The sequence below is a fragment of the Panthera onca genome, chromosome B2 (assembly GCF_046562875.1).
Source record: "Panthera onca isolate mPanOnc1 chromosome B2, mPanOnc1 haplotype 2, whole genome shotgun sequence".
NCBI lineage: Eukaryota > Metazoa > Chordata > Mammalia > Carnivora > Felidae > Panthera > Panthera onca.
The window spans coordinates 34,066,833-34,081,021 of record NC_138343.1 but is presented as its reverse complement, the minus strand read 5'-3'; the positions used below and the strand labels follow the sequence as shown (position 1 = coordinate 34,081,021).

Genomic DNA, 14,189 nt, shown 5'->3' with positions numbered 1-14,189 from the left:
GACTAAGATAAAGCAAGAAACATTGGTAGGCAGTTTATAATTTTTTGTGGGTTTTTTTTTTAAATGTTTATTTTTAAAAGAGAGAGCGCACAGGGGAGGGGCAGAGAGAGAGGGAGACATAGAATCTGAAGCAGGCTCCAGGCTCTGAGCTGTCAGCACAGAGCCTGATGCAGGGCTCGAACCCACAAACCGTGAGATCATGACCTGAGCCAAAATCGGATGCTTAACCAACTGAGCCACCAAGATGCCCTTGCCTTGCCTTTTCATTTTAATTGGCCTTTAAAGGAACAATTTTAATTTTGATGAAGTCTACTTTGCTAATTTTTTTTATGGCTTACCTATTATGATGGACCATTTTTGTTTTCATTTGGTTTGGGTTTTTTGTTTACATATGAGGATACTACAGAGAGAAGTAAGCCATTAGCCCATGGTTATACAATAAAGTGGTAGGGCCAGGATTCAAACACAAGCAATTTCTTTCAAGGTGTATGTATCTTAAGGTTTAAAACTAGCTTAAACTAGGTACAAAAACGAAATAGGTCCTCATCCAGCAGAATTTGCTGAGTGCCTGCTGTACATCAGACAGACACTTTTCTTACAGGAATGCTGTAGTTACAGAGGTTTATCAAAAGCAAAGTTTTTGCGGGCACCTGGGTGGCTTAATCAGTTAAGTGTCTGACTCTTAGTTTCTGCTCAGGTCATGATGTCGTGGTTCATGGGTTTGAGCTCCGTGTCGGGCTCTGCGCTCACAGCGTGGAGACTATTTGGGATCCTGTGTGTCCCTCTCCCTTTGCCCCTCCCAGCTCGTGCTCTTTCTCTCCCTCCCTCCCTTCCTTTCTCTCTCTCTGTCTCTCTCTCTCTCTCTCTCTCTCTCTCTCAAAATAAATAAATAAAATTTTTTACAAAGCAAAATTTTTGCTATTACCTGCTTGATGTTATGGGTTGAATTCCTATTTTGAAAGTTTGTTGTTTTTTTTTAAATTGAAGTATGTTTTTTTCATGCACTTTAAGTCTTGACAACATCTTACAACTGGTAAAGCACTACTAGTAATGGGTAACCGTGTAGCCAACTTCCTGTGGGTTGTTTGTGGTTTAACCATGTGCTCCCTTTAAATTTCTGTTGATGCTTTTGCTCCCACTTAAATATATCCTTAACATCTGGGTTTTTGTTTGTTTGTTTTGCATGCAGTTTAGGAGTATTCAGGATTGCTTTTAGGCCAAAATATTTAATTTTTCTAACCTTCTCCAAAAGTGTGAGCCAGAAAGACAGCAAACTTTGAGAAAGTACGTTCTTTGGCTTTACCTGGTGCTTTGCAGTAGAGGAAGAATGCTTTTGATTTCCATTGCTCTGTTAATGGGTACTGGGGAGAAGCCTGTTGGGGCAGGGTGAGACTAAATCGTGGGAAGCTAACAAATTTCTAACTCCATTTATATAAAATTGTAGCATGGACCCTGTTGTTTAATTGAGTATAATTTTATGGTATTATAGTTTATAATTCTTTAGGAAATAGAAAATAATCAAGACCTGACTCCTGCCTTCAAGTATCTAACAGTTTAGCCTGGCAGAGTTGATGTTAATCCTTAATGAGGCTGTCCCAGGACAGATTATGCTACCATTCCTATTTTCCCTCTCTTTTTAAAAAAATTATAAAGCCATGAGAATGGAAAGATATTCTCCTGTGATCAGTTTTCTTAGTAATCAAAGAACTGCCAAAAATGAATGTAACAGAAGGCATGATCACCTTAGAAGAATCTTAAAATGTAAATTTATTTGTTCAATTCATAATCAAGATACTTTTGGTAGAGAGTAGAGAGGATTATCAGAGCCCTTTTGTAAGACATTCTGAAATAGAACCAAAACAATTCATAAGAGGAAAAAGTAAACAGGAAAAGCTAATTTGCTTTATCTAGTATAAAAAGAAGAAAAACATTGTCCATATATTTTTTTTAATGTTTATTTTTGAGAGACAGAAAAGTGTGAGTGGGGGAGGGATGAGAGGGGGGAGGCACAGAATCCAAAGCAGGATCCAGACTCTGAGCTGTCAGCACAGAGCCTGATGTGGGGCTTGAACTCAAGAACCACGAGATCATGACCTGAGCCAAAGTCGGACACTTAACCGACTGAGCCACTCAGGTGCCCTGACGTTGTCCATTTTATAATGATATGCAATTTTCTTTTTTTTAATAGAAAATATTAGCAAAATACTCATAGAATTAAAATAGCAGAAATTTGTACTCAGTCCTGGAAATCCTTCAATGAAGGTAAAGCAGGAATAAATCAGATGTGTGTTTTTAATTATCTGAAACTTATTAGTGATTATGCTTATATTTAAGAGCGTATCAACTCTTCTGTTTTGAATGGAAACCCTTCTACAGCAAAATTATTTTATCTTTTTTGTCCTCTATTCCCACATTAAAAAGTATTTTTCTATATAATACATCTTTCATCCTGTAGAATTTTAAATATGCTCATATTTCAAATGCATACCTACATTTAAAAGTTATATAGTCGGGGCGCCTGGGTGGCGCAGTCGGTTAAGCGTCCGACTTCAGCCAGGTCACGATCTCACGGTCTGTGAGTTCGAGCCCCGCGTCAGGCTCTGGGCTGATGGCTCGGGGCCTGGAGCCTGTTTCCGATTCTGTGTCTCCCTCTCTCTCTGCCCCTCCCCCGTTCATGCTCTGTCTCTCTCTGTCCCAAAAATAAATAAAAAACGTTTAAAAAAAAAAAAAATAAAAAAAAAATAAAAGTTATATAGTCAATAATTTTCATCTAGGGTGCCAAGACTAGTTAATAGAGAAAGAACAGTATTTTCAGTGGGGTGCCTGGGTGGGGTGGTTCAGTCAGTTAAGCGTCCGATTCTGGGTCTTGGCTTACTTAGGTCATGATCTCACAGTTCAGGCTCTGTGCTGACGGTGTAGAGCCTGCTTGGGATTCTCTGTCTCCCTCTCTCTGCCCCTCTCCCCCTCTCACTCTCTCAAAATGAATAAACATTAAAACAATTATAAAAAACAAAACAGTCTTTTTGACAAATGATGGTGGGAAAGCTGGATATTCACATGCAAGATAGTGAAGGTTGTAGCCTTTACACCATATACACAGATTAACTAAAAAATGCATCAAAGGTCTAAACATGAGACCTAAAACTGTATTTTCTTAGAAGAAAACATAGAGGAAAAGCTTTGACATTGTATTTGACAATGATTTTTTAGATAGGGCACCAAAAGCAACAGGCAACAAGAGTAAAAAATACATAACTTGGACTACATCAAAATTAAAAGCTGTGCATCAAAGGATACAATGACAGAGTGAAAAGGCAGCCTATGGAATGGGAGACTGTTTGCAAATATCTGATCCCTTGTCATTATAATGAACTCCTATAATTCATCAACAATGAAAAACCACAAATAAACTGATTATAAAATAGGCAATGAAAGACATTTCTCCGTGTGTGTGTGTGTGTGTGTGTGTGTGTGTGTGTATAAATGGCCTGACTAGCATATGAGAAGATACTCAACATCACTAATAATTAGGGAAATACAGATCAAAACTGCACTGAGATACCACCTCATACCCATCAGGGTGGCTACTATAAAAAAAAGGTGGGAGAGAAAATAGCATGTGGCAAGGCTGTGGAGAAACTGAAAACCTTTGTATGCTGTTAGTAGGAATGTAGAATGGTGCAGCCACAATGGAAAACAGTATGGCATTTCCTCAAAAAATTAAGAATAGAACTACCCCACGACCCAGCAATTTTACTTCTGAGTATGTTCGCAGAAGAACTGAGAGCAGTGTCTCAAAGAGATATATTTGTACACTCCTGTTTGTTAACAGCATTATTCATTATAGCCAAAAGATGGAAGCAGCCCAAGTGTTTATCTCTAGATGAATGGATAAATAAATTTGTGTATACATACAGTGGAATATTATTCAGCCTTAAAAAAGAGGGAAATCTGACACATGTGACAACACTGATGGAACTTGAGGATACACTAAGTGAAGTGAACTAGTCATGAAAAGACAAATACTATATGGGGCACCTGGCCGGCTCTTTTGGTAGAGCATGTGACTCTTGATCTTATGGGTTGTAAGTTCGAGCACCACGTTGAGTGTAGAGATAACTTAAAAATAATAGCTTTTGAAAAACAAGACAAATACATAATTCCCCTGACATCTAGGTGAATCTAGAATAATCAAATTCACAGAAACGGAGTCCAATGAAATTCTTGCCACAGGCTTGGGGTAGAAAGAAATGGGAAGTTGTTTAATAGGTAGAGTTTTAGCATTGCAAGATGAAAAAGTTTTAGTCTGGTTGCACAACAGTGTGAATATATGTAACAGTATTGATCTGTACACTTAAAAATGGTTGTGATGGCATATTTTATGTTACGTGTATTTTGCCACAATTTTTTTTTTAAGTTTATTTTGTGGGAGGGAGAGAGGAAGAGAAAGCGAAAGCAAGGGATGGGCAGAGAGAGAGAGAGAGGGAGAGAGAGAATTCCTAGGCTCTGCACTGTCAGCTTTGAGCCTGGTGCCGTGCTCAGACCCATGAACCGTGAGATCATGACGTGACCCAAACTCGGATGCTTAACTGACTGAGTCATCCAGGCACCCCTGTATTTTACGACAATGTTTTAAAATGTTTTAAATCAATAAAGAGAAAAATTAGAATATTTAAAGTGGTCACTATAGTCATTATTGTAAATGAAAGTATTCATGATTAAATCAAAATGTATTTTGAAATGTGTTATCTGATTTTTTATTTTATAAATTTATTTATTTTCCAGTATAATTAACATACAGTGTTGTGGTGCCTGGGTGGCTCAGTCGGTTAAGGCTCCAACTTCGGCTCAGGTCATGATCTCATGGTTCATGGGTTTGAGCCCCGAGTTGGGTTCTGTGCTGACAGCTCAGAGCCTGGAGCCTGCTTTGGATTTTGTGTCTCCCTCTCTCTCTGCCCTCCCCTGCTCGTGCTTTGTCTCTCTCTGTCTCTCAAAAAAAAAAAAAAACAAACAACCATTAAAAAATTTTGTAATTAACATACAGTGTTACATTAGTTTCAGGTGTACAATAAACAGTTCTGTACATTACTCAGTGCTCATCACGATAAGTGTACTCTTTGATCCCCTTCACCTGTTTGCCCATAGCCTGCCCACCTCCCCTCTGGTAACTATTTGTTCTCTGTATTCAAGAGTCTGGGTTTATTTGATTGTCTTTTATTTCTTTGTTCATTTGTTTCCACATACGAGTGAAATCATACGGTATTTGTCTTTCTCTGACTTATTTCACTTAGCATTATACCCTCTAAATCCACCCATATTGTTACAAATGGCAAGATTTCATTCTTTTTTATAGCTAAGTAATATTCCATTGTGTATATAAACTACATCTTTATCCATTCATCTATCTATGGACACTTGGGTTACTTTGTTAAATTTTGTTAATATGATTTTTAAAATTTTTTTTAAAGTTTATTTATTTTTGAGACAGAGCGAGACAGAGCATGAACGGGGGAGGGTCAGAGAGAGGGGGAGACACAGAATCTGAAGCAGGCTCTAGGCTCTGAGCTGTCAGCACAGAGCCTGACGTGGGGCTCGAACTCACGGACCATGAGATCATGACCTGAGCCGAAGTCAGATGCTTAACTGACTGAGCCACCCAGGCGCCCCTATGATTTTTTTAATAGACTTTTAAAAAATTTTTTTTTTTTTTTTTTTTTTTTTTTTTTTTGAGAGAGAGACAGAGCATGAATGGGGGAGGGAGAGGGGGAGACTAACAGATTCCAAAGCAGGGTCCATGCTCTGAGCTGTCAGCATAGAGCCCTACATGGGTCTCGAACTTACAAACCACGCAATCATAACCTGAGTTGAAGTTGGACATTTAATTGACTGAGCCACCCAGGCGCCCCAGTAGAATTGACTTTTAAAGCACTTTTAGGTTCACAGTAAAACTGAGCAGAAGGTACAGAGTTCTCATGTATCTCCCATCCCTACACAGGCATAGCTTCCCCCTTAACAACACCCTCCACCAGAGTGATCCACTTGTTAGGATTGATGAACCTACATTGAACCTATAAAATTTTATGTCTTAAAATGTATTCTTCGATTACACTTTGCAGAAGCAAGAAAAAAGTACAGTTCATTGCTTTGATACTAGTCTTCTTGTATACTTTTAGGTTTTTCAGTTGCCTGTGGTTACATATGTAGAGAGAGCCTTTAAACTTAGGGGTAGCTATGCTATAGATTTGTTTAAATATATGTTTTTATTTCAGTTATTGTTACAAATGAAATAGGACTCCTGAAATTGATAAATTATATTTGAGCTAGTAAAATTGGAAGTCCAGATCAAGTGTGAGAACAAATTATATATTCTTGGTACATGATACCTATAATTATGATCCTAAAGATCAAGAAGAATCTGTAAAATGTTTACGCTTTGACCCCGTAATTCTGCTTCTACAAATTGAACCTAAGAAAGTATGGTAGAAGCTTGCTTAACCAACCCCGGATTGATGATGCCCCGCGTTCTGTTTGTAAAGATGTTGAGCAATACTGCTGGTTTCCTGGTCTGTGGTGTGGTCCTACACTGTGCTTCAGCCAATTGAGTGTGCCTTGTCAATGCCCTCCAGCCATAGACCACTAGGAACATAGCTGTCATTGAACAAGCCGGGTTTATTACTCATTGTAGAGGTAAAATGCACGTAAGAGACTGTGTGGTATTTCAGTAAGAGTATTCAAAGGGATTTATTTTAGGATTTAGGCTTTTGTATTGGGTGATTTGGGGAAGGGATTAAGGAAGAGCTCCTTTGCTCTGGATTGGATATTGCTAGGATGTGGGGTGATTCTTTGGGGATCTTAACAAATCTTATCTAGGAGGAAGGCCAAATAGACAAGAGACTAAAGCCCTACCTGCTGGAGAAGCAGCAGTCACTCCTGGCTGCCAGGAGAGGGGGATATTTGGTATTTTGTAGGTTGCACAATGACCTTATTTTTTGTCCAAAATTTTGAAGTGTTTTTGTTTTGTCTCACTTTTTCATGGTCTCAGAGTGACCTTGTCTGATGTTGGTATTTAGTGAGATTGTTTGTGTGCACCGGGAGAATAGCATGGCCTAGGTTCCCCCAGGCCAGCTTCAGACATCAGTAAGTCCTACCTGTCAGTGTCCAGCAGTTTCTGGATGTTAGGGCCTGCATTTTTCTTCCTCAGACTGTTACTAAGAATCACTTGAAACCTGTTTATAGCCATTGTACTTTTTGTAATTATATAATTTAATTAATATATAAAACACTTAAATTAGTGTAGAAAGAAAGAGGAATTATTTCTGTGAAAACTTGGTCATTTTTGGAAAGCCTTACTAAGGTAAATTGCTAAAAGCATTTTGTAAATTGTTGTTGAATTAGGGATGGGTAAAAGGCAAAAACAAGCCCTTCAGAACACATTTTACCAGAAGAATTCTATGTACTGATTGCTTTACAAGTATCTTCTGGTTCTCAGTCCACTTTAAAGAAACCCACATTGTAAATTGCAAATGATTTACTCATTCATTGAGGGAGCAGGGGAGGGGCAGAGAGCGAGAATCCCAAGCAACATTTTAAATTAACCTCCCAACTATAGCTCTGATTATCAGGTAAGAGGCTTTTATTATACAGAAAAAGTTACGTAAAGATGTAGGTGCAAAATTGTGCATCAGAACTTTTTTTTTAATTTATGTCTAAGTTAGTTAGCATATAGTGCAACAATGATTTCAGGAGTAGATTCCTTAATGCCCCTTACCCATTTAGCCCATCCCCCCTCCCACAACCCCTCTAGTAACCCTCTGTTTGTTCTCCATATTTAAGAGTCTCTTATGTTTTTGTCCCCCTCTCTGTTTTTATATTATTTTGCTTCCCTTCCCTTATGTTCATCTGTTTTGTATCTTAAAGTCCTCACATGAGTGAAGTCATATGATATTTGTCTTTCTCCAACTGACTAATTTTGCTTAGAATAATACCCTCTAGTTCCATCCACGTAGTTGCAAATAGCAAGATTTCATTCTTTCTGATTGCCAAGTGTGTGTGTGTGTGTGTGTAACACACACACACACACACACATATACACACACCACATCTTCTTTATCCATTCATCCATCAGTTCATCAGAACTTTATAAAAGTCAGAAGAATAAAGGAAGAACCTAAATGTTTATTAATGTAATTGAAATTATAATCAGAAGATGAGATAGTTATTAGGTCATTTTTCAAATACTGTCTTTTAACAAGAAAATGCTCATTTAGTGTGAAATATAGAGTAGATCACAAAACCAAATAAACTATGACCAGAATTTTAAGAATGTATATGTAAAAATTTTAAATGCAAACCAAGTGAACATATAATTGGAAAGAAATGAACCAGGAAATTGACAGTTTACCCCAGATGCTGGAATTTCAGAGGTTTTTTATTTTACTCTTTATGCTTTTCTATAATTTCTAGGTGTTCTATAATAAGTATGTATTGTTACTTTTTGTTTTTTTAATCGGGGGAAGATACTTTTTTTAAGTTTGTATTTAAATCCCAGTTAGTTAACATGCAGTGTAATATTAGTTTCAAGTGTACAATTTAGTGAGTCAACACTTCATATATCACCCGGTAGTCATCACAACAGGGGGAAGTACTTTTTAAGAAGAGTCCCTGGGGGCACCTGGGTCGTTCAGTGGGTTGAGCATCCGATTTGTGACTGGCTCAGGTCACGGTCTCACAGTTCGTGAGTTCTAGCCCCGTGTCGGGCTCGCACTGACAGTGTGAAACCTGCTTAAGACTCTTTTCTCTCTCCCTCTCTCTCTGCCCCTTTCCTGTTCACACCTACATTCGTGTTCTCTTTCTCTCTCAAAATAAACAAATAAATTAAAAAAAAAAAGTCCCTGGATTGACTATTTTAGAAACATATACCTGTGGTCATACCAGTCTGGCTCTTTGCTAATGTGTTTTCATTCAGTATTAAGAATTCAATGTAAGAGAAGCTTTATGTTCTAAATGAGAAGAAAAGCAAAGGCACAGGCATGGATTTTTTAGGTCAAGGCTCCTATAGATTTAATCCACAGGCTAATGTTTCCAACTTCTAGGCATAGAGTAGATCTTATCAATGAATTGGGCTTTTGTTGATTGCTCTAACCCCCATCCAAAAGCAAAAAGCCCCTTGTTTATACTTTGTTGGTGTTTACCATTGCTTCGTTTAAAGCAAAAACAAAAACAGTGCACTTATCATTTTCTTCCACTAGCCATACTACATTGCACCTTCCTTGGAAGGAAGAAGGGAATGGCCATCTTTGTATTCTTAATAGCTGGACCTTTGTTCCTCAGTAGTTGGCTAAATAACTTGAAAAAATGTACATAGTCCCCCCTCATCCCTCCCCCCCACACACAATATAAAGATTTCCTGGACAAGTATGTCTTAAAATACCAGAGTTGATAGTAAAGAAAAAAATGTTCCTCAAGGGCCCACTCCAAGCATCAGTGACAGGAAAGCAACCTATCAACAGCAGACTTTACATTTCACCTGATGATTCTGGACTGTTTTCACAATAGAACCACGTGTGAGCATATAAATTGACATAGCTGGGGCACTTGGGTGGCTCAGTTGGTTAAGCATCTGACTTTGGCTCAGGTCATGATCTCACAGTTTGTGAGTTGGAGCCCTGCGTCGGGCTCTCTGCTGTCAGCACAGAGCCTGGAGCCTGCTTCAGATACTCAGTCTCCTTCTTTCTGCCCCACTTGCAAGTGCTCTTTCTCAAAAATAAACATTTTTTAAAAATAAAAATAAATCGATGTAGCCATTTTAGAAGGGCAGTTGGGCAACGTCCGTCAAATTGAAAGTGCACATCACCATTGCATTTCTAGAATATTCTCCAAATATTCTCACACAAAGTAGACAATCCTGTATGGACACATATCCTTATTTAGACTGCTGTTAATATGTTTCTCAGTAGAGTGACTGGAATATCATGCTGTCATTTAGAATGAACTAGATCTCATTTAATAATTGTATTAAAGTTGTACAAATATTTGTATATTTGTATTTATGATGATGATGATGATAATGATGGCTGTTCTTTCATTATTTGTTTATTTTTATTTCTAGAAGTAGGCTGTACACCCAACGTGGGGCTTGAACTCCTGTTACTAAGGTCAAAAGTCACGTGCTCTACCAACTGAGCCAGCCAGGTGCCTGAATAATGACAGCTGTTCTTAAGTATATATCATATGCCAGTCACCATGTCATGCATTTGACAGATTTTATCTAACAATTCTCATAACTATGGCAGGCACGGTTATTATCTACATTTTGCAGATGAGAGACTGAGGCACAGAGATTAAATAATTTATACATTACTTATAAGGGGCAGACCTGGTATTTGAATCCAGGTAGTCTGTGGTTAAAACAGTCTATATTTTTGGGGCGCCTGGGTGGCGCAGTCGGTTAAGCGTCCGACTTCAGCCAGGTCACGATCTCGCGGTCTGTGAGTTCGAGCCCCGCATCAGGCTCTGGGCTGATGGCTCGGAGCCTGGAGCCTGTTTCCGATTCTGTGTCTCCCTCTCTCTCTGCCCCTCCCCTGTTCATGCTCTGTCTCTCTCTGTCCCAAAAATAATTAAAAAACGTTGAAAAAAAAAATTAAAAAAAAAAAAAAAACAGTCTATATTTTTAACCTCTAAAATGCATATCCTAAAAATAATGCATATCCTCCTTTCTGCTGACGGAAAGAGATCAAGATATATATTGAATAAAAAGCAGAATTAAATGCATGGTATGCTGTACAGCATGCACCAGAAGGGTATAAAAGGAACAACAAACAGTGTCTTCTTACAAGGAGGGAATGGATGCCCTTTTACTTTGTTTTTTCTCTTGTGTGTGATTGAATAATAGGCATGTATAACTTAAACATTTTTAACTACAGTAAGTATCTGATCTTTTGAAAAATTATAATACTTAAGACAAGCTGTAGTCCTGAGTCAGGAATGTTCTATCCATCCCTACTTACCTACTTTAGTATAGAATTCGTCTTATTCTAATATCCTACCACAGTTCAAGATGATAGCTTTCTTCAAAATTCACTTTCAGGGGCGCCTGTGTGGCTCAGTCGGTTAAGTATCTGACTTTGGCTCGGTCATGATCTCGTGGTTCGTGGGTTTGAGCTCCACATCAGGCTCTGCACTACAGTGTAGAGCTTGCTTGGGATTCTCTCTCCTCCCCTCTCCTCCCCTCCCCCCTCCTCCCCCCTCCTCCCCCCTCCTCCCCCCTCCTCCCCCCTCCTCCCCCCTCCTCCCCCCTCCTCCCCCCTCCTCCCCCCTCCTCCCCCCTCCTCCCCCTCCTCCCACTCCCCCTTCCCCCTGCTTTTCCCCTGCTCTTATACACTGTCTCACTCTCAAATAAATAAACTTTTGGGGCGCCTGGGTGGCTTGGTCGGTTAAGCTTCCGACTTCAGCTCAGGTCATGATCTCACGGTCTGTGAGTTCGAGCCCCGCGTCGGGCTCTGTGCTGACAGCTCAGAGCCTGGAGCCTGTTTCAGATTCTGTGTTTCCCTCTCTCTCTGCTCCTCCCCCGTTCATGCTCTGTCTCTCTCTGTCTCAAAAATAAAATAAAAACGTTAAAAAAAAAATTAAAAAAATAAAAAAAAAAATAAATAAACTTTTAAAAAATTCACTTCTGCTGGGATTTATTGTTTACCTGATCCTGCTGTTAGTACTTACGTTTTTGATTGACATAGTACCTCATTTTTGTATTTTACCTCTTTAAATCACCTACATTTTTTGTTTCCCAAAGGATTTGAGACTGATTATTGTAAGATATAATTACAATTATGTACACTAGAATAGTTCTACAGTTGAGGAGTAAAGTCAACTTTTAGTTTCCTGGAAGTAGGAAAAAAAATTCTGAGTTCAGTAGTTCTTGTGATTTGACAAAAGGACACATAACCATTTTGTTTAAAAACAAAACAAAAATATTTTTTTTCTTTTTCTAAATTTGGAGATCTCTTTCATGGGCCCTTTTATGCAATTTATACTTTTCCAGTTGTTTTGTTGTTTTTGTCTACTCAACTGAATTATAAGCTTCCTTAGGACAAATTCCATTTCATTCCATACTATTTTTGTTCCTAGAAAACACACCCTTTATTATGGTTGAAATTGTAAATTAAGCAACAGCTGCAGCCCAGCTACATTTCAAAGATTACGTTATTACCACTTTTCAAAGATTCAGTCTTTGAAACTTAGAAATTGATACTACTGTTCTCCTTCTCAGCAGGGAATCTTCTCTGGTCACCCTCAAAAATCAGTTTATTGTCTCCCTCTCTATCTGCCCCTCCCCTGCTCATGCTCGCTGGCTCTCTCTCCTTCAAAAGTAAATAAACATTAAAAAAATTTAAAGGGGGCGGGGCTCCTGGGTGTCTCAGTCAGTTAAACATCTTCCTGCTTCAGTTCAGGTCACAATCTCACAGGTTCAAGCCCTGCGTTGGGCTCTGTGCTGACAGCTCAGAGCGTGGAGCCTGATTCAGATTCTGTGTCTCCCTCGCTCTCTGCCCTTCCCCCACTCATGTTCTCTCTCTCTCTCTCTCTCTCTCTCTTTCAATAGTAAATAAACATTAAAAAATTTTTTTAATCAATTTATTTCTTGGTTCTTTTTGAGCCCCTGCTTATTGAGTATGTAATGTAAAGGAAATTTATTCAAACTTTTGTTTTATGACAGTTAAATATTTTTAAATACGGCCTATCGCTTTCAACCACCTTTTTCTTTCTCGTAGGCCAAGTTATCAAAGCATGGGACATTGGGGTGGCTACCATGAAGAAAGGAGAGATCTGCCATTTACTGTGCAAACCAGAATACGCATATGGCTCTGCTGGCAGTCTCCCCAAAATTCCCTCGAATGCAACTCTCTTTTTTGAGGTAAGTGTGCGTGTGATGTTGCCTCGTTAGCCTCTGTTCTAGTATAGTGCTGGCTCTGAAGCAACAGGCAGTGGAACAAGGAGCTAAGCTTGCTGTTGAGAATCAGATCCAACTTATTTATTTTGGAGCTTGGCTTCTTGAATTGTTTCCCACAAACCCAAGGGGTGTGTGCCAGTGCTTTCTTAGAAACGTGTTTCTGGCACTGAACGATCATATCCAAATAAACAAAAGACACCAGGCTTAAAAAGAAAGGTCCTGGTCAGTGGCGTGAGTATAACATACTCAAAGTTGACCAGAAGACAACGTTGAAAATGTGGCAGACCAGTGTTGAAATATACCTAAACCAAATGGTAAGATACTTTCATATTATACAGGTTTACAATTTGTCACCGGTCTCGCTTCTTCATTAGAAGCAGTAGGTGGTGATAACATTATTCATTCTGTGTTGAATTACATAGATCTGTCCAAGTGTGATTAAAAAATTAAGGGAGGAGATGCCTGAAATGTCATAACTGGGTAAAACAAAATAAAACCAAAAAAACAAAGAACACCTTTAGTTGGTTGTAGGTCTGATTCATAGGATTTATTTTTACATTTACAAAAGGGAATTCCATGAATCTGGGGTGGAAAGGTGGTGGCCTCTAGAGTCAGACAAAACAGTTCTGGGCAGCACCTTGTAGCTCTGGCTTTTTGCCCACAAGGCAGCTTTCCTAGTATTTCCTGTCTGTCTTTGCACTGCAACCCCACAGGATGCAGTCCTAGACATTATCGTTACGTGAAGGCTCTTTCCAGGTATTGAAAGTGCAGCGTTCTTTTTTTTCCTACTTTTCCAATAACTGAGATGCATAGATAAATATTAAAGAGTTTTATTTTGTAAAATGAAAGGAGAATCGGTTGTCCTTGTCTTTAAGTATGTTAAGCTGGCTCTGTTTGGTCTTTTCTCAGCCAAATCTTTTTTTCCTTTCTAGATTGAGCTCCTCGATTTCAAAGGAGAGGATTTATTTGAAGATGGAGGCATTATCCGAAGAATCAAACAGAAAGGAGAAGGATATTCAAACCCAAACGAAGGAGCGACAGTAGAAAGTAAGTATTGCTGTGATAGTGAATGAGTCCTTAAAATTGGTTTCCAGTTACAGGGATAAAATGGAGATTTCTTTTTGAAAATCTAGAAATAAACAATTAAATATAGCTCAACTCAAGAATAGTTTTAAATTCAACATTTACTTAATAATGACTTTATTTGGTAAATATTCATCCAACATGTCTATGCTAGGTATTTACT

At 38.6% G+C, this 14,189-nt stretch overlaps 1 protein-coding gene across 8 annotated transcripts in view; it reads left to right on the top strand.

Moving 5' to 3' along the window:
* Positions 1-14,189, top strand: part of FKBP5 (FKBP prolyl isomerase 5) — a 118,592-nt gene that overhangs the window by 67,050 nt on the left and 37,353 nt on the right. For all 8 annotated transcript variants that reach the window (XM_078446846.2, XM_078446849.2, XM_078446852.2 and 5 more), the window contains 2 exons: positions 12,765-12,907; positions 13,876-13,990. In XM_078446846.2, coding sequence (XP_078302972.1) covers positions 12,765-12,907; positions 13,876-13,990 — 258 coding nt within the window. The remainder of the gene's footprint in view (positions 1-12,764; positions 12,908-13,875; positions 13,991-14,189) is intronic.